Consider the following 26912-nt stretch of genomic DNA (forward strand, 5'->3'; position numbering starts at 1 on the left):
ATTTAACGGTCCTTTATTTCCTGCCTTCTGAATAAGGGGTCCTGCATTTTCACCTTGCGCTGCCCCACAATTTATGCTGCCGTCCTGGTGAAAGGAAAGAGAAAAAGGGACAGGATATGGTGCTAAATTCTAAGTTCAGAAGATGCTGGGATGGGGTTTGATGTGCAAACTACAGACAGGGATCAACACTTGAGGAAGGAAAAGGAGAGCTTAAGCAAAGAGAGGGCCTGGCAGTCCTCAGCCAACCCCCAAAGTTGGGGGGACTTGACACACCTCGCTCCATCAATAATTGGATGTGGGCGCCCCTGAGAGAGCAAGCTCCTGGGAGAGGTAGCTCTCTGCAGGCAAGGGGGACCCTGTGGACCCTGAGAGCTGCAGGCTGCCTGTTGACATACACCCTGAAGCTGAGGCCCTTTGGATGGCTGACTTCCCTTTCTTGTTCTCCACACTGAGCACTGTATGTGATACTCTCAATTAAAGGGACATCAAAAATGGTCCTTCTCTTGGAGTCTGTGCTGTGGCTGCAGCGGGTTAAGGATCCTGTGTTGTCTCTGTAGCAGACAACATGCTACAGTAGATCGGATGCTAGGTTAATAAGTGTATCAGATTTTGGAGTACTGAAACATAGTCACAAATAACAATACAGAGAATGATACCATAAACTACCTGGCTGACTATATAAATTTAAATTTAATTAAAATATTGCAGAACATTTTTTAGAGCATGAATTAACTGCAACAGCCTTATACTAGTTTCAGTTCAGTGCAACCACAACGGAAAACTCTAAGATATTTCATAACGTCCTAAAGATTGCTAGATTAGTAGTAAGTCTATTATTTTCTCATAACTATGAGGTCTTCAAGTTAAGTGGAGAATGATTTCTTGGATTTAGCCTCATTATCAAAATAGTTAAGTTATCCTTAGCCCACAGGTTCTCAACTGAAGTACTACTGACATTTTGGACCTGATAATTCCTTGTCGTGGGGGTTATCCTGTACGTTGCAGGATTAGCAGTACTGCTGGCCTCTTCCCAGAATGTCTCCAGATATTGTCAACTGCCCCCCTAGAGAGTAAAATCAATCTGTTGAGAGTAAAGATCTAATCAGTTGCCAAGTTCTGCTTGTTCTCCCTTACACGGATCTTCCAAATGACGCCACAAATCTCCATCCCCTTTGTCATTTCTCGTTCATGCCAACACCTCTCTCCTGGGATGCAGCCAAAATCGTCCTAACTGATTTTCCTGAATTCGTTCTTGGCTCCCTTCATATATTCCATACTTAGTGGTCAGAGGGACCTCACTAGAATACAAATCAATCCTGATGCTCCAAACTTTTTAACATGACTTAAGAAACCCTGCATAAATGGGCCCTTCTTAGTGTCTCTCCTTTCCTTCCACCAATTCTTCCTAAGACTTTTGACATACGATGCATGCTTTTTCACACCTCTGAGCATTTTTTTCCCCCAGGATGCTCTCCTGGCCTCCTTCATTCTTTCAGTCTTGAGATAATAGTCAACACTTCCAGGAAGGCTTCCTTGGTTACCTGAGTCTGGGCTTGATACCTTAAGTATTTACACTCCATGCTGGACACTTACCACACTGTATGGCAATGCTCTTTCTATGTGTTTATATTGTCCACTAAACTGCTGCTCTGTGACAGCAAAGACCATGCCTGTCTTATCTTGCCCTGAATATCAAGAATCTGGTACTATAGCTTCCATGTACAGGGTGATCATTAAATATTGTTCAAGGTTCAAGGTATGGAGGGAAGGGAGGCTGAGAGTTGGTAAAGAGGTGACTGGAAGATAAAGAAACGAAGTGGTTGAGTAGCAACTTCAAGAAGGTGAATGAGAAAGAGGAAGAATGAGAGTTCCCTTGTGGTGCAGCAGGTTAAGGATCCAGCATTGTCACTGCAGTGGTTTGGGTTCTTGCTGAGGCTTGGGTTCCAATCCCAGGCCCAGAAACTTTTATATGCCATGGGTGCAGCCAGGAAAAAAAAAAAAAAAAAAGGAGTATGGCAGCTACCTAGGACCACACGGTTAGAGACGGTAAAGGAGAAATGTAAGGAATTTGTAAAAGGGAGCTGCAGAAGCTGGAGATGTGGAAGAACCCAGGACAACTATGAGAAAAGGGTCCCAGAGGATGATAAGATATTTTGGAACTTTAAATCATAAGTTCTTCTCTTCACTAAATCATTTTGGGATTTAATATTTGGGTGACTGTGTTTGGCTCTTACGACATTTTTTTTTTTTTAATTTTCTGTTGTTGTTCTGTTTCCTGCTTAATGGTTTTTCTCCCAACTGATTTAACTTGTCACATCAAACTTTAGGTATGCAAAATTCAAAGTAACACCTGAGATTCTTGTCAAAACACCTGAGTAGGCTTGTCAGAGATAAAATTTAATAACCATAATGCTTCTGAATGACTGTGACTTTTACAAACTATGGGAAGAATGATTGTATTTTAATTTGTTCTCAAAAGAGAAAGGACTATGAAATTTTTCAAATGGTAGTTTCATGATTTATGCCTTCTAAGTGCAAGCATTTCCTTCAAGAAAACACATTTTATTGGGAGCACATGCACTTCTCACTCAAGAAATTATTTTTGTTGTCCTTTGGAATATTTGTGTATCTCACAGATGTCAGGAGAACTGAGTTCTAATCTCTGATTCCCACATTGAATGACTGAGAGTTTTGATAGAGCTTCTTAATCTTTCAGGGTCTTGGTTCCCTTGTCTATAAGTTAAGCACTTTGGTGAGCATGACTGTATCAGTCAGAGCAGATTAGATCATGCTGCAACAAGGAACAAGCCTGAGCATCCTTCAGGGGTAGATAGGGGTTGTTCAAAATATCACCCAAGTGTTGTCCTTTATGAAATAACATTCTCAAAGATACGTTCTCTCAAGGGGTCAATATACCTGCTGTCTCTGTCTTATCACTCTGTTCTATCTCTGGCTCCTGTAGTGCTGGAAGCTGACAACATCTGATTTTGGCAAAGACTTTTTTCTGCTTGACGAAGTTTTATCCACTAAGTAGACACAGTAAGTAAGCCACTGGGAAGTGTATCCCAGTGGTTAAAAGCACCACCACTTACTAACCCTATGACTTTGGACACATTATTCAACCTCTGTATGTTATTATAAGGATTAAGTGACTTAATGAAAAGTGCTTGGAATAACGCCAACAAGCACAGAGTAAGTGCTCAGCTAATGTTAGCAATTATTTATAGGAATTCAGCTATTGTTTAAAAGAGTTCCCACTTCCACAGGACTCTAGACATCTATTGCAATTAAGTTAATTTATGCCCTGAAGCCTTAGAGAAAAACAGTTCTCAGAGCTGGCCATTTTATTTGAACATTTAAAACAAATGTGGCTTTTTAAGTATCAGTTCCAATTCAATTTGTCAACTTACTAATAGAATGTCATGTATTTTCACAATGAAATATGATTCTTAACATAGATAATGTGTTTGGTAATAAGATGTCTTGAAGAAAAAAAACATGTCATTGATGCACATTAACAAACACAGGGAGTAAATAAATAAGAATCCTGCTTTAATAGCCTGCATAAATTTAAGCTTTACATAAATTTTATGTGTAAGGAAACATCATCAGTTATAAGGCAAGAGCTGAAATATCAGGTTTAAATGGCCTAGATTATAATTATAGCATTGTTTGTAAAGCAAAAATCAGGAAACAATATAAATGTCCATCAATAAAAATACTTTACATAAAATTACGGACACATCCATATGGTGAATAAAAAAATTTTTTGGCCACATTCATTGACACGTGCAAGTTCCCAGGCCAGGGACTGAACCTGCAACACAATTGTGGCCCATGCCACAGCTGCAGTGCCAACACTGGACCCTTAACCCTCTGCACCACAAGGGAACTTCCCATATGGTGACATTTTAAGCATCTATTTTTCAGTGAGGTACAGCCATATGTGCTAATGTGGAAATAGTTTCAAAAGTTATTATTAAATAAAAAATAGTTAAAAACATTCTGTATAAAATGATCCTATGAGTGTAAATGAAAAGAGTATGCTCTATATATGGATATAATGTTTTAAAAAAAATTTTTGACAGACCTCAAGAAACTATTTATGAGATTAACTTTAGGCAATGAAACAGGGATTTCAGGAAGTGAGGAGAAAAATAATTTAGCTTACATATTTCTGTATTGTTTGAATTTTAACCTTCTAGATATATGGTTTAACTTTTAAGCACATTATTTAAATTGAAAAGGAGGGAACATTCCCAAACTCACTTTAGGAGACCAGCATTATCCTAATATCAAAACCATAAAAGACAGTACTAGAAAAGAAAACTATAGGCCAATATCCCTGATGAGCATAGATGCAAATATTCTCAATAAAATACAAAGAAACTGAATTCTGCAGCACATTAAGAAGATCATTGACTAGATTCAAGCAGAGTTTATCCCTGGGATACAAGGATGGTGTAACATATGCAAATCAATCAATCAATGTGACACATCATATTAATAGAATGAAAGAAATGAATTACATGATCATCTCAATAGACAAAGAAAAAGCATTTGACAAAATTTGACATCTATTCATGATTTTAAAAAACTCAATAAATTAGGCACAGAAGGAACATATCTCAGTATAATATAACTATAAATCACAAGCCCACAGCTAATATTATACTCAAAGGTAAATGGTCAGAATCTTTTCTTCTAAAAGGAGGAAACAAGACAAGAGTGCTTACTGTCACCATTTCTAGAAGTCCCAGCCTCAGCAACCAGGCAAGAAAAATAAATAAAATGTATTAGAATTGGAAAGAAAGAAGTAAAATTGTCTTTATTTGCAGATGATGTGATTTTAAAATCCTAAAATCCTAAAGATGTAGCAAAAAAGCTCTTGAGTCTAGTCCATGAATTCAGTAAAGTTGCAGGATATAAATTATCATATAAAAATCACTAGTGTTTCTGTACACTAACAACAAAATTTCTAAAAAAGAAATAAAGAAATTGATCCATTTATAAAAGCATCAAATACAATAAAATATTTAGGAATAAATTTAATTATGGATGTGAAAGATCTCTATGCTGAAAACTATAAGACATCAATGAAAGAAACTGAAGAAGAAGACAAATAAATGGAAAGATATCCCATGTTCATGAACTGGAAGAATTAACATTGTTAAAATGTCAATACCACCAAAAGCCATTTATAGATTTAATGCAATCTTTATCAAGAATCTGGTGGCAATTTTTACAGATGTGGATAAAAACACTTTTAAAATTTATATGTAAACACAAAAGACCCTGAATAGGCAACAAAGTCTTAAGAAAGAGATAATGCATTTCAAGGTTTCTACTGTATGAGAATGCTGTAGTCATCAAAACAGTTTGGTCCTGGCATAAAAACAGACAAATGGACCAATGGAACAGAACCAAGAACCCAGAAATAAACTTAAGCATCAACTAATATTTGAAAAGGGAGAAAAGAATACTAAATGGAGAAAAGACAGTTTCTTCAATAAATGATGCTGGGACAACTGGATAGTCACACGTAAAAGAATAAAACTAGACCCATATCTTAGACCACTCACAAAAATTAACTTGAAATGGATTAAAGAATTAAATATAAGACCTGAAATCATGAAATTCCTAGGAAAAAAGATAGGAATAAAGTTCTTTGACATGGATCTTGGTAATAATTTTTTTTTGATATGTCACCTAAAACACAGGCAACAAAATAAAAAAATAAACAAATGGGACTACATCACACTTAAAAGCTTCTGCAAAACAAAAGATTTCATCAACAAAGTGAAAGGAATAGGAAAAAATATCTGCAAACTGTACATAGGATAAGGGGTTAATATCCAAAAAATATAAATAATGCATACAACTCGATAGTAAAAACAATTTACATAATAAGACCTAAATAAACATTTATTCAAAGAAGATATTCAAAAGGCCAAGGCCGACAGGTACACACAAAGATGCACAACATCACCAGTCATTAGGAAATGCACATTAAAACCACAATGAGACATTACCTCATGGCTGTTAGAATAGCTATCATCAGAAAGAAAGAGAGAAAGAAAGAAAGAAAAGAAAGAAAGAGGGAAAGAAAGAACAAAGGTTAGCATGGATGTGGAGAAAAGGGAACCCTTGTGCATTGTTGATAGGATTGTAAATTGGAAGAGCCACCAAAGAAAACAGGATGGATAAAAATAGAACTACCATGTGATCCAGCAATTCCACTACTGGGAATAGATCCAAAAAAAATGAGAACACTAACTAGAAAAGATATCTGTACCCCCACGTTCATAGCAACATGATTTATAATAGACAAGACATGGAAGCAACCTAATGTCCACTGATGGATGAACGGATAAATATGGTGCGGTATGAATACACAATGAGGTATTATTCAACCAGAAAAGAGGAGGAAATCCTACCATTTGCAACAATATGAATGGACTTTGAAGGAATTCTGCTAAGTGAAATAAGTTAGACAGAGAAAGACAAATACTGTCTGATCTCACACATATAAGGAATTTAAAGTGACAACAACCAAACTCATATAAAAAGAGATGAGATTTGTGGCAACTGGAGGCAGAGGGTGGGGGAAAGGGAATTGGAAGATATAAACTTCCAGTTATAAGATAAATAAGTACTAGGGATATCATGTACAATATGATGACTACAGCTAACACTGTTGTATGGTATTATAGGAAAGTTGGTAAGAGAATAAATCCTAAGAGCACTCATCACAGGGTGAAAATTTTTTCCTTTTTTCTTTTCTTCTTTCTTTCCTTTTTATTGTAGTTATATGCAAAGATGGATGGTAGCTGAACCTATAATACATGTAATTCAAAACATCATGCTTACAAGTTATTATTATAAAATGACAAACAACAAGCTCCTACTGTATGGCACAGGGAACTATATTCAATATCCTCTAATAAACCACTGTGGAAATGAACATGAAAAAGAAAATATATATACATATACATGTGTATCTATCTGCCTCTCAGCCTCTCCCAGGACCCTCTGAAAAGACACCTTTGCCAGCCACAAACTCTTTTCTTGTTTCCAGTAGCCCTTCTTATAAAGCACTGAGCTCACTTCCAGAACTTTCCTCTCATGGTAATGATGAAAGCTTCCACGTGTAAGAACCAAGATGAAAGAGAGTCCTGGTAACTCTATGACCTCTTCACTCCCAGAACACAAGATTCATAATATAGATGGGAGAAAATGAGACTCAACCATCATTTTTTATGTTTATTTTATTTTATTTTAATTTTTTGTCTTTTTCGGGCCACACCCATAGCATATGGAAGTTCCCAGGCTAGGGGTCGAATTGGAGCTACACCTGCCAGTCTACACCACAGCCACAGCAATGCAGGATCAACACCCCCTCATTATAGCAAAACCAAACATCTTGCTTCTTTCCTATATTATCTATTTGTTATGGGGGAGGGGACATCGATGCTTTTATTGATGATGCCATCAAGTAAAGTAATGTAGTGCAAATCACTTTATTTTGCTGCCAGGGGAGTGTTGCCAGAGAAGGGCAACAAAGAGTTCAGTTTGAATGAAGGCACCTCTAGAGCAAAGAGCGAGTACATGTAGATTTCAAGTGTGTATTTATTCCAATGTAAATCAGATGAATGCATCTGAATGTAAGCACGTTTAACTGAAGCATGTTCAACACTACTCCCTTGGGTTAAAAAAAAAAAAAAAATAGGAGCCACAACCAAGTGAGAGAATAGAATCCCTGTGTTTCTGCTATTTCCCTCCTTCAACCTAGAAAGCAGCCTCCACTACCACAGCCGAATGCAAAATGAAGCAAAAGAATTTAAATTCTAGGCTTTAAGCTTCCAATGGCTCAGTATTCTGGTGAGCTGAGAGGGTTTCAAAGACTATTTTGAGCCTATATGTTTGTCCTTTGTGGGATGAGCTGCTTATGAAAATAAATGTCTGGCATAGCCATGATATTTAGTCTAAAAATGCCCTTACACTCCAGGTTTGTGTCAGATATTATAAAAGAGACCACCAGACTTTTAAGTGTCAGAAGATCAGAATTCCCTGCAAAGAAAAAGACATCTGAGCAAAGGAAATACACACACAACACAAAACATATATAAACATACATATATTTTCACAGTGACAGGTTCAGAAACAGAATAAAGCCATCTTAGGGGAAAAAAAAAAAAAGGATAAGTCAGAGCATCTAATAATAAATGAAGAAAAAAATCCTACTTACCTGGTTACTGCCCGGGTGCAGATGGTAACAAGGAAACAACCAGCCACAATCATCCAGCCCCAGCCTCCATCTGGAGGAGAGGTAGACCGAGCTCTATTTACTTTTGCCATGGTTTTTTTGATCCTTTATTCTTCTTTTCCAAGTTACTCCAACAGCCCAGTTATGATCTTGGAAGAGTGTGCCGTCTAGTGACTTCCTGTTGGCATTCAAGATTGGCATAGAGTGCTACCTGGCACATGGATTACTGGCCATCTAAAACCAAAAAGCAGGACATATTTGAATGTTACTGCCATATCCAAAGTTGGTTTTTCACTTGGTGAAAATGATTATTACCTTCCTGTTAAATATGATTATTTGGGAGTTCCCGTCGTGGCGCAGTGGTTAACGAATCCGACTAGGAACCATGAGGTTGCGGGTTCGGTCCCTGCCCTTGCTCAGTGGGTTGACGATCTGGCGTTGCCGTGAGCTGTGGTGTAGGTTGCAGACGCGGCTCGGATCCCGCGTTGCTGTTGCTCTGGCGTAGGCCGGTGGCTACAGCTCCGATTCAACCCCTAGCCTGGGAACCTCCATATGACGCGGGAGCGGCCCAAGAAATAACAACAACAACAACAAAAGACAAAAAAAAAAAAAAATATGATTATTTGTAGCTATGAAATGACTCTAAAGTAGCTATGAATGATGGATGGGGGCAAACACTATAGTTGTCTCTGGAAGCCACTCCCATTCTTCTTTTTAATAATTGATGCTCTCAACTTTTAGCCAAATCCATGGTGACCCAGTTTGATACCATTTTCCCTACCTTGAAGGTAGATGTGGCAATGTGGCTTAGTCTGGACCAAAGGGATGTGAGCAAAGAGTAATACGTGCCACTTCTGGTCCATCAGCTCAGAGGTAAAGGCACTTTCCCAAGACGTCCACCACCTCCTTTCCCACAGACTGGAACATGCATGTGGCACAGAGACAGCTCTAACCACACAGGCCCGGCATCGCCCCAGGGGCTGGCAGAGCTGCCGGCCAAAAGGAGCCTGAGTCCTCAAAGGACTCTGTGGAGAAGAGGTGCTTCTCCAGCTCTGGGCTTCACACGCCCCTCACTGTTACACCAAAGGTAAATAAGCTTCAGCTTTAATTAACGCTCTCTATTTTGGAGTCTTTCTGTTACAACAGCTCAGACTATATCCTAATTATTACACTGAATGAGTCTGACAGTAACTGCTTTGGCAGTTCTGCCTAAGAATGCCATAATTCTTAAGGGAAAAAATTGAAGCAAGAAAAAAATGAAGAATAAATGCAACAGAAAAGAAAGCCCAGAAGCTGTACATAATAATTCAATATGACTAAATAAGGGAGCAAGGAGGGATGGAGAAAAAGGATTGTTTGCCCACCACTCCAACAATGGGGTAATTTAAGATGTTTACAGTAAATGTTTCTATGAAATAAAGCCAAAGGACTAGAGAAGACTTTAAATATCTATACAGTGAGTTAGCAACTTAGCTAGCTTGTCACATTTTGGGGGTGGGGGGGTGTCTAATAGGAGCTACAGCCTACACCACAGCTCACAGCAATGCCAGATCCTTAACCCACTGATTGAGGCCAGGGATGGAACCCACCACCTCATGGTTCCTAGTGGGATCTGTTTCTGCTGAGCCACAATTGGAACTCCATCCTGCTGCATTTTTAATAAGATAATTTGTCTGTCTTACTAAGCAGAAGTCAGCAAACTACAGCCCTCAAGCAAAATTTGACCTGCTGCCACTTTTCCTAAAGAAAATGTTACCAGAACAAAACAATACCCATTTTTTTTTTTTGCATATTGTCTTTGTTTTCATGCTACAATGGCAATGGAGTAACTGTAAGAAAGTAAAAGCATTTAAGCAAGCAAATCTAAAATATTTATTATCTGGTCTTTTACAAAGAAAGCGTTCAGACCCCTATTCCAGAGAGGTGTGATGCATTGCTCTGCAGAAAGCCAATTTTGGGAAGATAGGGTAGGAGAGAATCAATATTTATGATGATGGTGGCAGAGCCCAGCATAGAATGAGAAGAACTAGCAATCAGAGAAGATTCAGGTCCTTCCTGGTCCTAACTCTCTATCTTATGGGTTTAATGAACTCACGCATCCTACCCGACCTCTCTGAACCTCGGTTTAAATATCCATAAAATGGAGTCAGTATTCTCACGGAATGCCATATAGATTAAAATGAGATAAAACATGAGGAGTATCTGCACAATACTATATATAACACTACTCTATATAAGAAAGATAAACAATAAGGACTTATTGTATAGCACAGGGAACTATATTCAATGTCTTACAGTAACCTACAATGTAAAAGAATCTAAAAATATTACATATGTAAATATATATATGAATCACTTTGTGTACTAAAACTAACACAGCATTGTAAATCAACTATAGTTCGATTAAAAAAAGTAATTGGAAGGGACTGGAAAAAAAAACCAGATGAATGGATAAAGAAGATGTGATACAGACACACACACACACACACACACACAGAGAAATAAATATACAAAGCCATAAAAAAGAATGAAGTTTTTCCATTTGCAACAACATGGATGGACCTGGACGGTATTATGCTTAGTAAATTAGTCAGACAGAGAAAGACAAATATTGCATGTTTTCACTTATACGTGAATCATGAAAAATAAAACAAAGGAATAAATATAAAAAAGAAACAGACTCACATATAGAGAACAAACTAGTAGTTACCAGTGAGGAGAGGGTGGGGGGAGGGGCAATTAGAGGAAGAGGATTAAGAGGTACCAACTACTAGGTATAAAATAAAGAAGATGTAAGGTAGAGCACTAGATATACAGCCAATATTTTATAACTTGAAATGGTATTTAATCTATAGAAATTATTGAATCACTATGTTGTACACCTAAAACTAATATAATATTGTAAATCGGTTATGCTTCAATATAAATAAATAAATAAAATAAAACACGAAGGGTATCTGGTACCAAAATATGCATCATTTGCCATGTGACTTAACCTGTTTTCATTAATTCATCACTCATTAATTCAATTAATATGTGCATCCACTATGCACCAAGTACTATTCTAGGAGCAGGTCTTAAAGCAATGAAGAAAATGAACAGTGGCTGCCGTGCCTTCAGGAAGCTTACTTCCTAGTGGGACAGGCAGTCGATAATCTGTTGAAAAATAATTTCTGAGCCTCAGATTCTGGTCTGTACAAAAAACAAAAAAAAATTCCCCCCTTCCTACTTTGTGGGACTGAAGTCAGATTCAGAAGAGAGCAGTCACAAACTGGCAGTAATGAGCAATTCAAACTTCAGGACACTTTTGTTAGGCCTACAGTGTTTTTAAAATGTTCTACTCTGGCGACCAATATGAGATTTACTAGATGCTACAGACTGAATTTCTCCCTTCAAAGTTTGTATGTTAAAACCTAATCCCCAATGTGATTGGAGTTAGGGCCTTTAGGAAGTGGTTAGGTCATCAGGGCCCTACCTAACCTTACAGAATGGGATTAGTGCCCTTAGAAAAGAAACCCCATGGAGTTACCACTGTGGATCAGTGGGTTAAGAACCCAACATAGTGTCTGTGAGAATGCGGGTTTGATCCCTGGCCTTACTCAGTGGGGTCAGGATCCAGCATTGCTGCAAGCTGTGGCATGGGTCCCAGATGCCATTCGAACCCCTGTCACCAGGGCTGCAGCATGGCAACTGCAGGAACTTTCATATGCTGGCCCAGGAACTTTCATATGCTGTGGGTGTGGCTGTTAAAAAAGAAAAAGAGACCCCAGAGAGCTCCTTTGCCCCTTCTGTCATATAAAGTCACAGCAAAAACATGGCCATCTATGAACCATAGTAGCTGGACTGAATCTGCCAGCACCTTGATCTGGACTCCCAGCCTCCAGAACTGTGAGAACTAAAGGTTTGTTGTTTAAGGCACCCCAATCTGGATATTTTTCTATAGCAGCCTGTCCCAACTAAGATACTTAAAAATTCCAATTTCCAAATTGTCCTGAAAACCTGAGAGCACTAAAGATTACAGGCTGGTATTCCTTCATGGCAGCCATTGGCTGGAATCAATTATTGGTACCCCTCCTCTGGATAAAGCCTGTACACCCCCCTTCACCCTGTCCCTGACTTCCTGCATTGTCCAACCCCTGTCCTGTTTCACAACTAGACAACACCTGCCAGGCCTCTGGAGGCAATAAGATCTCCCACTTCTGCCTATACCATGTTGCCATAATCAAAGTTTCTTGAACAGCCACATGTGAGTCATGTTTATGGCATGATTTACATCTAGCACTCTGGTCATTTCAATAGGACTAGCCTTCAAGATTCTACCTATACCTGCATACAAACACATACAATGTAGGAATTCCCATTGTGACTTAGTGGTAATGAACCCGACTAGTATCCATGAGGATGTAGGTTCAATCCCTTGACCAGCTTGGTGGGTTAAGGATCCAGTGTTGCTGTGAGGTGTGGTGTAAGTCACAGACATGGCTTGGATCTCTCATCGCTGTGGCTGTGGCACAGGCCAGCCAGCAACTGTAGCTCCGATTGGACCCATAGCCTGGAAACATCCCTATGCTGTGGCTGCAGCCCTAAAACAAACAAACAAACAAACAAACAAACCAAAACAAAACACACACAATGTCATAACTCACTGAGACCGGACACAATTAGGTGCTATGAAATGACAGAATTGGTTGTACAAATGAAAAAGCTAAAGCTTAAAAACCTCTGCCTTATAAGCCTAGCCTCTTCATAGGTTTTTCCAAATAGTCCCCAAGGTTAAACCATTTTCCAACTTAAGATTATAAATCCACCTACCCATAAACGGCCAGTGTAAGACCACCCTCAGTCAGTCCTGCCCAGGGCTATAAAAGGATGTTGAGACAGGCAGTACCATGCAACAGCCCTTCCGAAAGCAACATAGTGCATCGGATAAAGAATTAGAAAGTTATTCATATTCCTTGAAGAGCATTCTCAGTTCTGAGGCATTATCCTCAGAAAACAATTTAAGGGAAGCTAAACACTATGGGCAAAAAAACCCCAGCTGCTCTATGAATTACATACAAAACCAAAACTACCTAAATACTTGACAACTGGGAAGTGTTTTGAGAATTATGATACATTAAGCAAATGGGTTGTAGACAATCCTTTAAAATTATAAACAAGAAGATAATACTATAACATGGGAAAATATTTATGACGCAATGCTTAAACAAAAAGAGGACTCTAAAATTGTGTGTACACTGTGAACGAAGCCGTGCAGAACTTATATAAAAATTGGGTATTTGTAACTGTCACAAAGAATGCGAAGAACATGCAAAAAGAAATATAGGTAAGATGGTATAATTAAGATACGATTCATTTGAAAACTGCATTCGGTACCATTTTACGTACAATTTTCTTAAAAGATATTTCAGGTTATTCCTGCAGTGTAAATAGAAACACAGAAATCTCTTCTGTATGGTTTCTCCAGGACTAAAAATAACCATATCTATTATTGATGCTACACACTGAAAACTAGAAAACTAGGTGATTACACTGTAGAAGACAGCCTGAAGGTAACAAGCCCCTGGCAAAATAAAATGCTCCGTATCTTTACAAAGATATTAAGCGTCATTAATTTTTACCTTGTCTCTGCTATTCCCAGATGACTCCATTTTCATTTGTTTCAGTTGGACAACCTCTCTGGCATTCTCACCTTTTTAAAGTTAAGCAAGTTGGGGGGCGGGGGTGTGTGTGCTGGGGTTTGGAATGGAAATGCTATAAAATTGGATTGTGATGATCATTGTACAACTATAAATGTAATAAAATTCATTGAGTAATTTAAAAAAGTGAGAATTGACTGGTGAGGGTCTCTCAAAAATATAATCGCATAAATCCAAATAAAAAGTGTTAAGTAACTGCACAGTGAGCAAAGGTCTGTCATAAGTTAGAGTCAAGCTGTGTAAAACCACAGAACAAGGAAAATCCTCACAGAGTCCCAGGGTAGGGAGAAAGGACTTCTCTGAGAGCATCAGGATGTGAGACTGGGGAGTTCCCGTTGTGGCTCGGTGGAAACAAATCTGACTAGCATTCCATGAGGATGCAGGTTTGATCCCTGACCTTGCTCAGTGGGTTAAGGATCCAGCATTGCCGTGAGCTGTGGTGGAGGCTGTAGATGTGGCTTTGATCTCGTGTTGCTGTGGCTGTGGTGTAGGCCAGAAAAGGAAAAAAAAAAAAAAAAAGGTGAGACTGTTATTAATAATTCCTCATGAATAGCTGCCCTTGAGCCTCACGAGCCTTGGAGATGGGCACTAGATTCCCTCTGCCGCAATGATAAAGCCCAAGGTCACAGAGGTGAAGGGACGCTCCTGTCAACATTGTATCTGAGTGGCAATGGAGACAAGTAGCTCTGGCAGATTTTGGACAGTTCACTTGCCCATCTGCCCTCCAGATTTCGAAACTGTTATTGGGCTTTTCTGTCAATAAGCCATGGTGAAGCTTAAGCACCCGTGCATGTGAGGGACCATGACCAAAGGAAGCGGGGCAGGGAGAAGGTTAACCATGAGATTAACTCAGGGTATACTCCTGTTCACAAAACAACACGTGAGTTTCTTGCAAAACAGGTCATGTTGCAGATTTATAGGTCTTCAGAAGGGGGGCACAGGCTAAACAAAGCAACCCTAGTCTCCTAGAGACTTTGGAGCAGCCTGCAGTTTCCCGAGAATATGAGCCTGAGCATCTCGTAAATAATTAACCCACCTGACATGACACAAATATAATGGAAAAATCTTTATTGAGTTAATCGAATAATCAAAACTAGAAGCAAAGAAAATAAGTTACCACCATGCAATCTTCATTTTACTACACAGCCTCCCATTTGTTTTATTTTGACATCTAACCACTAAAATATAATTGCCTTCTGCATCTCATTCTGGCTTCAGAAAAAAACAAACAAAAAAACTGACTCAAAAGAGGCTCTATATTATGATGTTCCTTGAAGATTATTCCTTAACAGAGCAGGTTGGGATATATTTCCAATTTCACTTTGTCCTCCTTGCTTTCAAATCTAATTATTTGCAAAGAATTCAGTCTGTCGCCTTCCAGTAAATCACTTCGTGTGTGGGGTGTATCTTTCACACTGCCCTCCGTAAAGTTTTCTGAAGTGATCCTTTTTATCAGTAGAAAAACTATACATTACATAGTCAGTATGCAATTGGAGAAAAGGCATTGGTTTAGATTGACACCCAGCACTGTTTTTCCACTTTCTTTTTTCTTCCTCGATCCCTTCTATTTATTTCCAGTGCCTTAACCTTTAACAGGACCCTTAGTTTTTAACTTGGTTTGCAGCCACAAGAGAGGTAAAGGTACCTGGGTAGAAAGATACCAAGAGTGGGATTCAAGACCACTGGGTTCAAGTGACATTACTTAGTTGCATGACCCTGTGTGAATAATTTCCCCTCTGCTATTGTTTCTTAATCTATAAAACCAGGGCATCAAATTACGGATGTCTAGACTTTAAACCAGGTGAATGATTATCAAGTATCTCTTTCCCAATATTTAAGATTCCTGGTTGACTATGCACACTCAGTAAACTCTGACTTAACCCTTTGATAATACCCAATACTGCTCTGAAGGAGGCAACTCCTCTTTGTTATTACTTAAGAATCATGAAATCTGCCAGCCTCTCTCTCTCTCTCTTTTAAGGCACTTCTAAAATATTCCTGTACTACAGATAATATTTTCGAAATATCTCTTGATGTGTTGCCTTTTTTTTTTTTTTTTTTTTGGTAAGCCAGTTTCTCCCATTGGCCCCCTTCTAGCATTAAGGCTAAGCCAATAAGTTTATTGCCATAGGGAAAAAGAAAATGGGATCCATCCAGAATGAATCGCTCTATAAGTGAGAAGTCGCAGGATTGTGTTGTAGGGAAGTTCCCACCACACAGAAAGAGGGAGTAGCGGCCTCCCGAGAGAGGAAGGGAAAATATTTTTTTTTAAGGAAGAGTGATGAGCAGCCCAGGGTCTCAGGGACCATGTCTCCCTCCCACCTGAGTCCTGACCAGAGGTAGGACTTCCTTGGCAGAGAGGAAGCCAGAGACAGTGCCCGTGGACTGTCCCTCACTTCCCATGTGGCACAGGAGTGACCTGAGGCTCCCTCATGTTCTCAGTGGAGACTTGGAAGGCAGCTAAGAGAGGAGAGGCAGGGCTGGGACATGGGGGGAAAGTGACTCTGTGACCAATAACCTGAGCCAAGTGGATGTCGTGGCTGATCCTCAAGAAATGCAACAGGAAAGGTGAGGAATCTCCCCAGGGGCTGGACAGAGTACAAACTGTAAGTTCCACCAGCAGTAGATAAGTCAGCACTGTACTCAGTGAGGACAGAAGCCAATACCTAGAGACCAGCAAGGTGAGTTTCATCAGCAAAATGCCCAGTGACCAATACTAGGGACAATTCTGCTCAGGCCCATGAAGAACACAGAGATCTGCATGCCCACCACCTCCTCCACCGTTACCATGAGATCCATGAATTCTCCCCTAAACCAAACACTCCTACAGGAGGGGCAGGGATAAACACAATACAGGGGAGACAGGACCTTTATACAGAGATGAACCTTCAATTTGGACGAATATTGATTCAAAAACAGTGTGCTGGAGTTCCCGTCGTGGCGCAGTGGTTAACGAATCCGACTAGGAACCATGGGGTTGTGGTCCCTGCCCTTGCTCAGTGGGTTAACGATCTGGCGTTGCCGTGAGCTGTGGTGTAGGTCGGAGACGCGGCTCGGATCCCGCATTGCTGTGGCTCTGGTGTAGGCCGGTGGCTACAGCTCCAATTCGACCCCTAGCCTGGGAACCTCCATATGCCGCGGGAACGGCCCAAGAAATAGCAAAAAAAACAAAAACCAAAAAAACACTGTGCTAAAATGAAAGAGCATACTTTGGAGGGGGCGGGCAGGTCAAGCCTGCAGCATGCAGAAGTTCCTGGGCTAGGGGTCAAACCCATGCCATAGCAGTGACAACGCTGGATCTTTAATCCACTGAGCCACCAGAGAACTTTGAAAGAGATTACTTTAAACTTGCAAAACCTGCTAAAAACTTTTTCAGACTGAGGTAAAATTTACTTACATAAAACACACCCACTTTAAGTCTACATTTTGATGACTTGACAAATGTACACACTCATGTAGCCACAGTTGCCACAATCAAGATAAAGAACATTTTCATCATCCCAAACATTCCCTCATGCTCCTTTGCAGCTAATCTCCATCAGCCTCAGTACTGTGCCACTTTCTGTTGATAGAGATGAGAATATCAAGAATATCATAAACATGGAATCCCACAATATGGACTATTTTGCTTCTGGCTTCTTTCACTCATGATAATGTTTTGCAATTCATCCAGGTTGCTGTGTATATCTGTAACTGATTCCTTTTTATTGCTGAATAGTCATCTGTTTTATGGATGTATTACAATGTATTTATCTGTTGATGGACATTAGAGAAATTTCCAGTTTTGACCATTATGATTAAGGCTTCTGTGAATATCTGTATACAAGTCTTTTGTGGACACGTGTTTTCATTTTCTTGAGGAAATACCTAGGAATGAAATCACTGGGTCATACCATAAGTGTATATTTAACTTTAGAAGAAACTGCCAAACTTTTCTCAAGATGGCTGTACAATATTACCAGCAAAATATTAGAGCTCCAGTGTGTAATGGATTCTCACTGTGGTTTTAATTTGCATTTTCCTGACTACTAAATATGTAAACCATTTTTTCCTTCTTTCTTTCTTTCTTTTTTTTTTTTTTTTTTTTTTTTTGTCTTTTATGGCCACACTGGTGGTATATGGAGGTTCCCAGGCTAAGGGTCAAATTGCAGCTGTAGCTGCCGGACTACACCACAGCCACAGCAATGAGGGATCCAAGTCACGTCTGCAGCCTACACCACAGCTCATGGCAATGCCAGATCCTCAACCCACTGAGCAAAGAGAGGGACTGAACCCACGTCCTCATGGATACTAGTTGGGTTCGGGAACCACTGAGCCACAACAGGAACTCCCATTTTTTTCATGTTTTATTAACTATTCATACATCTTCTTTTGTGAAGTTTCTGTTCAAATATCATGCCCATTTTAATTGAATTGTCTTTTTATTATTGAGATACAAGAATTCTTTGCATATTCTAGATATAAGTCTTTCGTAGATATATGAATTGCAAATATTTTCTCCTATACCATGGCTTGTCCCTTCATTTCTTAATGGTGCATTTTGAAGAGCAGAAACTATTAATTTTGGTGAACTGACACTTATTATTTTTCCTTTGTAGTCAATTGTATTTCTACATTTTAGTAGTGAAAACTTAGGAATTGAAATTTTTAAATACCACTTTAGGAGTTCCCTGGTGGCCTACTGGTTAAGGACTTGGCATTGTTACTGCTGTAGCTTGCATGTGATCCATGGCCTGGCCACATGCCGTGGGTGCAGCCAAAAAGTGAAAATTAAAAAAATTAATAATAAATAAATAAATAAATATCCACTTTACCTTAGGCATTTCATCAAAAACAATGAGATGCCTAGGAATAATTTTAGCATAATATTTGCATTATTTATATATTAAAAACTACAAAACTGCTGAGAGAAATTTATAAAGGTCTCAGAGAGAGAGCGTACAAGTGTTCATTCCATGGAAGACTAAGATGTCATAACTACCCAAGTTGATTGTTTCAATGAAATCTCAATTAAAAGTCCAACGGTTTTTTTTAAAACAGAAACTGACAAGCTGATTCTAAAACTCACATGAAATGCAAAGAACCTAGAAAATCCAAAATAGTTTTCAAAAGATAGAACAAAAGTTGAAGGCTTATACTAAGTTCAAGACTTACTCTAAAACCAAAGAAATTGAGTATGACATTAGTATATTAGATTAGCGGAATGGCATAGAAGGTCTAAAAATAGATCCACGCAATTACTCATATGGAGTAAAAAAATGACTCTCTAGTCTGCCTCACACCATATACAACACCTGACTTGAAATAATATACCTACACATGAATGCAAAAACTATAAAAACTTCTAGAAGAAAACTCAGGAGAAAATCTTCATGATTTGGAGACAGATAAAGGTTTTTTAAGATAGGACATAAGAAGCAAAATGAACTCCCCACTCTTGCCTTCACAGAGGCTTGTGAAGAGGTTTAGATTTATAATAGCAACAAAGAAGCCATTTGTTGTTCTTGTTGCTGTTTCACAACTGTGTTGCAGTATGAGCAAGTCTCAGCCCTGCCACAACTCACTAGAGAAGATTTCCAAATGGACTCTGCTATTGCCTCCACAGTGGGAAAGTACTCTCGCAGGATACACCATTTTGCAGCCCTTTGGGTGTCCCACTTGCATCTGTTTACCTACTCCAGTCTCTGTAGAAATAAGAGGGACTGAGAGATATCATTTCTGATCATGGAAACTCAACGTCCTCAACCACAACTTGTTGGCTGAGGACTATTTGGTCCCATAGCCAGCCTATATATATGACCATCTTCTTAGCCAAATATCAGCCTCACTCCCACCTATCCCATAATACTATAAATTTCCTGCAACCCACTGGGGAAAAAAATTAAGCTTTATTACCTTTTTACCTTTATCTTTTATGCTTTTTTCTTTACCTTCAAATTCCTTCTTTCCTCACTTTCCCACCTGACTTTCTCATTTCTGCTTCAACTGCCTCCACCCTACCAACATCCCTCAAAGTAGTTTCTCCCTTTTAGAGACCCTTGGGGATCTCTGTACATGCCCCTCTTTGTCCTTATCAAATGTTGTTATCTATTTAATCTGGCTCTCTCTATCACAAGACTGTTCATAACTCCACAGAACACAGAAGCTATCTTTATTTATTTTCATTTATTTCTTTATTTTTGCTTTTTAGGATCGCACCCATGGCATATGGAAGTTCCCAGGCTAGGGGTCGAATTGGAGTTGTAGCTGCTGGCCTATGCCATAGCCACAGCAACGCCAGATCTGAGCCGCAACTGCGACCTACACCACAGCTCATGACAATACTGGATCCTTAACCCACTGATCGAGGCCAGGATCAAACCCGAATCCTCAGGGATCCTAGTCGGGATTGTTAACCGATAAGCTATGAAGGGAATTCCCAGAACAGAAGCTATCCTAAGTCATCTTTGCATCTCCCCCAATTTTCTCCACCTCCAAACCCCAACACACATACACACACAACACACACACACCCAATGTCTCTGCTGCAGAGTAAGATCTCTATCAGCGTCTAATAAATGAATGAAATAAATTCTGCCCTCACCAGAGAGAACCCCAACAAAGTCATAAGAAATAAATTAAAAGCATAAATAACAGTCACTAGTTTTAAAGCGGTAATTCAATAGAAAGAAACAGGAAAAGTACTTTATCTTCATCAAAAAGGTCTAATCTTCAGACATCAAGCAAGAAAATCAACCACCCCAACTAGAAAATAAAGACTATTTAGCACAGCCCGCTTCTCTCTAAATGATGCACACCCAGGAACAAAGCATCCATGTTGTGGAGGAACCAGACAGTATTTAGAGGTCAAGCCTCTAACTCCTGGGCCAGCAAATAAGCCACAAAGTTTAACAGTTACAACAATTACTCTTTGGGGGCACTTAATTCACCAGACTCTGAATTCACTATTATATATATGTCATCTCATTTTATATGCATCCCAACCCTGTGAAGGATGTATTATAATTTCCATTTTACAGATGAAAGTAAGGAATGTTCTAACTATCCAAGATTCATCCTTGAACTTTTTTTTTTCTTTTTTTTTTTCTTTTTAGGGCCATACCCAAGGCATATGGCAATTCCCAGGCTAGGGGTTGAACTGAGGGTACAGCTGCTGGCCTACACCACAGCCACAGCAAGGCCAGATCCAAGCCACATCTTTGACCTACACCACAGCTCATGGCAACACTGGATCCTTAACTCACTGAACAAGGCCAGGGATCTAACCCGAAACCTTATGGTTCCTAGTTGGATTCGTTTCCACTGTGCCATGATGGGAACCCCCAAAGTTTATGGTCTTAATCTCCACATGTTATTGCTCTCCACTGGCCTCTAAGCTCCCTCATGGTGGAAGCCACCAAGGTCATGCTCCACCTTGTGTCTCCAGTACCTAGAACAGTGCCTGGCAAATACCTGCTAAATGCTGTGGTGAAACAGAAGCCTCTAGTAGAAGAGAAAGACATCTTACTTCCCAGAAACATTTTTTTTTTTCTTTTTTGGCCACCTTGTGGCATATTCAGTTCCCAGGCCAGGGACTGAATCTGAGCCACAGCTATGACCTACACCCCTGCAGCATTGCTGGATTCTTAACCCACTGTGCTGGGCTGGGGATTGAACCTGCATCCCAGAGCTCCGGAGATGCCACTGATCCTGTTGCGCCACAGTGAGAACTCCCAGTCACATTTTGTTATACCCTCTTCCCAAGGATTAAATGTCTGGTTCTACCCCATTCAACACCCCGCTTAACATCCTGGTCCAGGGGATGTGTATTAAAGGGCCATCTTCCAGGTCTTCCATGAGGGGATTCCAACATTTTAATGCACAGGCTTTATAGAACTGGAACAAAGTGTTCCAGCTGAACCTTGCAGGCGCCTATCCAGGGGCAAATACAAATCCAAAAAGAAGTGAACATGGGAGGACGTTAAGGAAACCCCACCTCCCTGCTGGGGTTTGTACCGTTTCTGGCTCAGGGACCCAACTGTTTTTTTCCACTTGGAGTCCCTGGGCCTTAGGGATGCCTCCTAATGCATCTGGATTTATTTGCTTTTGTTGTTCAATGATATTCCACATATGCTATGAAAAATATATATTGCTTTTAGATGTAGAAAGACCAGTGATTTTGAAAGACTATTTGCTTTTTTTCCCCTTTTATTTTCCTTTCTGCTTCTCTCTACCTAGTCCTCAAACAGATCCTGGTAACAGGGGAGTAAATAATTACCGACTTCGACAAGACATTTTTGGATGTCTGTGAGGACCTTTGGGCACTAAAGTGAAACACCACCGACCTTTGCTAATAAAGCTGCTGACATTTCTACATTGTCTATGAAACTCTGAGGACAGGAGCACTGCACAAAAGACCCAGAATAAACAGCAGAGAGATTTATTTGGTATTTGGTCCACAGAAAGGGAGGAAAAGGTACAAATTGTGATTCACAAGAGGCAGAGAGTAGAAAGCAAGCTTCTTTCCCACCCTGTCGGTTCCTAATCCACAGAGTCGCTGATTCTAGGCAACATCAGAAAAAATGCTTACTCTCAAGTCTAATAGTCTGTTGACACTGCAATTCACAACCAGGAGCTTGCCCTCAGTAACCATTTTCTGCAGAAATACAATTCTTTCCTATTTGGAACTACATGTAAAAGAAGTGATAGGCCTGAGCTGTAGCCCTCTGATAAAAAAAACATAACATGCAAAAAATAAGATTAAATTAATAAAAAACATGAAATATATCTAGTACACAATCAAGTATTCCAGCGCTTAGCACATGTCTGGTGCACAATATTTGCATGGTTCAATAGAGACATTTTTGTGTCTAACTCAGTGACCTTGAAGAACCCTTTAATTCTAATTTTACACTCTGACAGCCTATGGAATTCAGTCAGATTATGTTATATCGGAGGCTGCCTGGCTGCACAGGAGACCCTCGGAGCTTGAGGTGCTTTTCACAGAGTCTTTTTGTTAGTTGACAGAGAGCCTTTTAGCGAAGAATCCTGTCTATAACACAACATTTTCTTTGCTCTGTAATCACTGTTCCTGCCATGCTGTTGACATGGGAGGGGTGCTGAGTGAAATAGTTCAGTTGGCTGGAAGTTAACCCCTCAAGTCACAGGCTGTTACGGAGAAGGAGTGTTTAAAAGAAAGTGCAGGCAGAAGAACTCAGGTCAGCACACAGCATGTGAGCTCCCTAAAAGCAGGGGCCCTGGATGCTTCAGGGCCTAGGATGATGGCTGGAAGAGCATAGCACTCAGCAAATATTTACGGAATGAATAACCCCAATTTTTAAATTCTGGATGTTATCTCAAGTCACACGGGGAGGAAGTACAGGTCGCTTGAGGAAGGGGGGGTGGGGCAAGAAATTACCCATCCTTTCTCTGCTCTTTTTGGCCACTGTCAAACCAGATTAACGAGCCTTCCAGCATCTGGGTAACAGGACCCTAAGTGACTATATCTCCCTGAGAACACAGGGGTTTGGCCAAGCCCTGACCCCACACAGGGCAAAACCTGGGAACAGAACTTCACTGCCAGGCTGGCCTTCTCTTCTTGCTTTTGCAGAGAGACTAAAAAACAAACCTGGGCTGCTGGGAGGCTCACCTACAGGGCCTGGCGCTTGGCCACTGTCTGCCCCACACTGCACAGACCATCAAATTCCACAGGCCCTTAGAGATGTTTATGTTTGTGCTCTGCAGACTCTGCTCGCAGCTTGAGCCATGGCAGGTCACACAAAGGACAAGGTGTGGCCAAGCTGAGAATGCAGTGTACTCTTGAGTGCAAGACCCAGGACCTGAATTTCTTTTGGGAAATGAAAGAATTAGAAATGCTTTTACAAAAATCCCTTCAAGATGTAGGTGGTCGTGTTTTTTTGTTTTTTTGTTTTTTTGTTTTTCTGTTTTTTTTTAGGGCCACACCCTCAGTATATGGAAGTTCCCAGGCTAAAGGTCGAATTGGAGCTACAGCCACTGGCCACAGCCACAGCCACAGCAACTCCAGATCTGAGCCACGTCTGCAGCCTCCACCACAGCTCACAGCAATGCTGGATCCTTAACCCACTGAGCAAGGCCAGGGATCAAACCCTCATCTTCATGGATACTAGTCAGATTTGTTACCGCTGAGCCACAACAGGAATTGCCTGTCTCTATCTTGACTGAAATAGTTAGGACTGAACCAGTTCATCCCACTTCCTTCTAGTTTGGGATCCATGGAACACCTTGTTCACAAAGGCCTTGGAAGTAGTTTCCAATGTTTTTGCACATGAATTCCCTTTTTACCTCTTAAAATATTTCTTTAGCCAATGAAGGCAATTGATGTTTTTAGAATGAGTTATCTGTGAATGAAGAAAACATGTAAAGACAAGAGTTAAAATGAATTTCATGGTATTTTCAAATACCTTTTTTAAATGTTATGAGTCACTAAGACACTCACAGACATTTGAAGAATTGTGATAACTGTGTAAGATACTATTCTGTCCACTGACAGAATGCTGTCATGTGCATGTGGATTTGCACACCCTGTACTCATTCTGTTGTCTCCTCCAATGCCTGAGACCTCCAGATTATTAAACAGCCCTTGCCGTGTTTATTAAGGGTAGGGCTAGTGCCTTGAAGAACATAAATTCCTTCTGGTTTACTAGGTATATTATTTAGTCAAGGTCCCAGTAGGAACTGGAAAACTGAGGAGACTTCCACGCAGATATTACTTATGAAGATGGGAGCAAGTATTTGTAAAATCTAACCAAGGTCAGTAGAGTCCCCTGGGGCCAGTAACATTACCACTTCTAGGCCTGAGAAGCAAAGGGAGAGAGCAATTACTGGAAACTTCTACAGGGTCACTGGATAAAGGAAAGCAGCCAGTCCACAAGGATCTGACAGTAGAAGAACCAAGGAAATAAATGCACCAACCTCACTCTCCTCCTACCTTCCAAGTGCCATCAGTGGCTGAATGCAACAGGAACCCAACCCAGCTTATACGTCAGCCTCCCAGGGCAGAGAGCTGGGTAGCGATGGGATAGAGGGGCAAATGGAAACTGTCCTGCACGCCAGGGCAACCTGTATGCTTGCCCTCAAGTGCACTAGAGCTGTGGTTAAAAACAAGGTCAAGTCCTGAGCCAATCAATGCTGGGTTTTGCCATCCAATTAGACCAGGCCAGTCAAGGTTACAACTCAAATCTTTTGGTGTATTTCAAATACAAAACTCAACTGTGGAACCGACTTCCTCCTTTTGTTGCCCATATTTAGACGTTCCCTTAGTTTTAGCCAGTGATCCCCTTTAAAAGGGCAACTCTGGGAGTTCCCGTGCTGGCTCACGATAATGAACCCAACTAGTATCCATGAGGATGAGGGTTCAAACCCTGACCTTGCTCAGTGGGTTAAAGATCCATCATTGCCGTGAGCTGTGATGTAGGTCTCAGACTCAGCTCAGATTTGGTGTTGCTGTGACTGTGGTAGAGGCTGGCAGCTACAGCTCGGATTCAACCCCTAGTCTGGGAATATCTATATGGAGCAGCTATGGCCCTAAAAAGACCAAAAAAAAGGCGGGGGTGGGGGGCAACTCTAGGATCTGCATCTCTTCTTCCCATCTTTCTCCCAAGTTGTTCTCCCAAGCCTATAAGGTACCTCAACCTCACATGTTTTAGCACTGGCTATTCTCTTCCTGGAAACATTTTATTTTCAAGCTTTCACCATTTTCCAACTAGTGTTGAGTATTTGACTTCTCCCCAAGTCTCTCAAGTGAGTCCAACTCTTACCACTTCTGCTGGTATCCTCCCCATATCTGCCCTCCGTTTTTAGTTTCCCATGACCTTGTACCTGAACAAAGTCAGAGCCTGTCCCAGCTGGCCTGGTTAATCCGGACTCTACCACTCAGAGTTTTAGACCTTCTCTGCACTTACTAATTATGACTCAGGGTCTCAGTGCCTCAGTTTCCTCATCTGTAGGGTAGATCCATGGAGGGTAACTACACCTGGGGACAAAGATATCCTCTCCATGACTGCACATGGCAGAAACTCCCGCAAAGCTTGCACCCCTGGCCTCTCTCTACTCCTCACTTACTTTTCTCTGCAGGAAGAGGGGACAGTTATCTGACTCTTGGGCTTGGGAGAAACAGGTGCACGTGCTCAGCTTTCTTTTTTCCCCCTGTTTTTTCCCTACTTGAGATCTGCCTACTAGTAAAGTGTGCTCATCCTTCTCAGCTCTTCCACCCTATAAATTAAAAGGAGGCAGGCACCCTTGAAAGGAGGCCAGTGGTTGTTTGAGGGCTGCCAGGAATGGTGACTGGGTAAGTCCATCTTTTATGGGGGTAGAGTGCTGCAGTCCTGCTTGGCTGGTGGTTCTAAGCCTCATTCCCCAATTATCAGTGTTATTAGTGCATATGCCAGTATTGTGATTTCTGATTCCTGTTTTCACCTCTAAATTGGTTTTGAATGTAGTGAGAAGACAAGTGTTTTGGTTTTGTTCTTGCTTTTAGGGTTGCACCCATGGCATATGAAAGTTCCCAGGCTAAGAGTGGAATCTGAGCTGTAGCTGCTGGCCTACACCACAGCCACAGCAATGCCAGATCCAAGCCTCATCTTTGACCTACAACAGAGCTCATGGCAATGCCAGATCCTAGCCCACTGAGCGAGGCCAGGGATCAAAACTGCATTCTCGTGGGTGCTAGTCAGATCGTTTCCACTGAGCCACGACGGGAACTCCGACAAGTGGTTTTTATTAATCCTTTTGATCCCAGTTCCTACCTCATGGAGTTGTTGAGAAAATGAAATGAGATAACCCATAGTCTATTACAAAGCATAGGATCTACTCATAGTAGGCATTCAAGGAAATGTCACCTCTTTTTACTATTATTGTTGTTGTTGTTACAGACTGCCTCCATGAGACTTAGGAAAGGGATAGGAATTTAAAAGTTCAATATCCTATGA

At 40.5% G+C, this 26912-nt stretch overlaps 1 protein-coding gene across 6 annotated transcripts in view; it reads right to left on the minus strand.

Annotated features, from left to right (window-relative positions):
* SLC16A12 (solute carrier family 16 member 12) overlaps positions 1-26912 on the minus strand; it is a 94374-nt gene that overhangs the window by 16992 nt on the left and 50470 nt on the right. For all 6 annotated transcript variants that reach the window (XM_021073518.1, XM_021073517.1, XM_021073515.1 and 3 more), the window contains one exon: positions 8249-8500. In XM_021073518.1, coding sequence (XP_020929177.1) covers positions 8249-8358 — 110 coding nt within the window. In that variant the 5' untranslated portion in view covers positions 8359-8500. The remainder of the gene's footprint in view (positions 1-8248; positions 8501-26912) is intronic.

This window comes from Sus scrofa, chromosome 14, assembly GCF_000003025.6.
Source record: "Sus scrofa isolate TJ Tabasco breed Duroc chromosome 14, Sscrofa11.1, whole genome shotgun sequence".
In the NCBI taxonomy this organism is placed as follows: Eukaryota; Metazoa; Chordata; class Mammalia; order Artiodactyla; family Suidae; genus Sus; species Sus scrofa.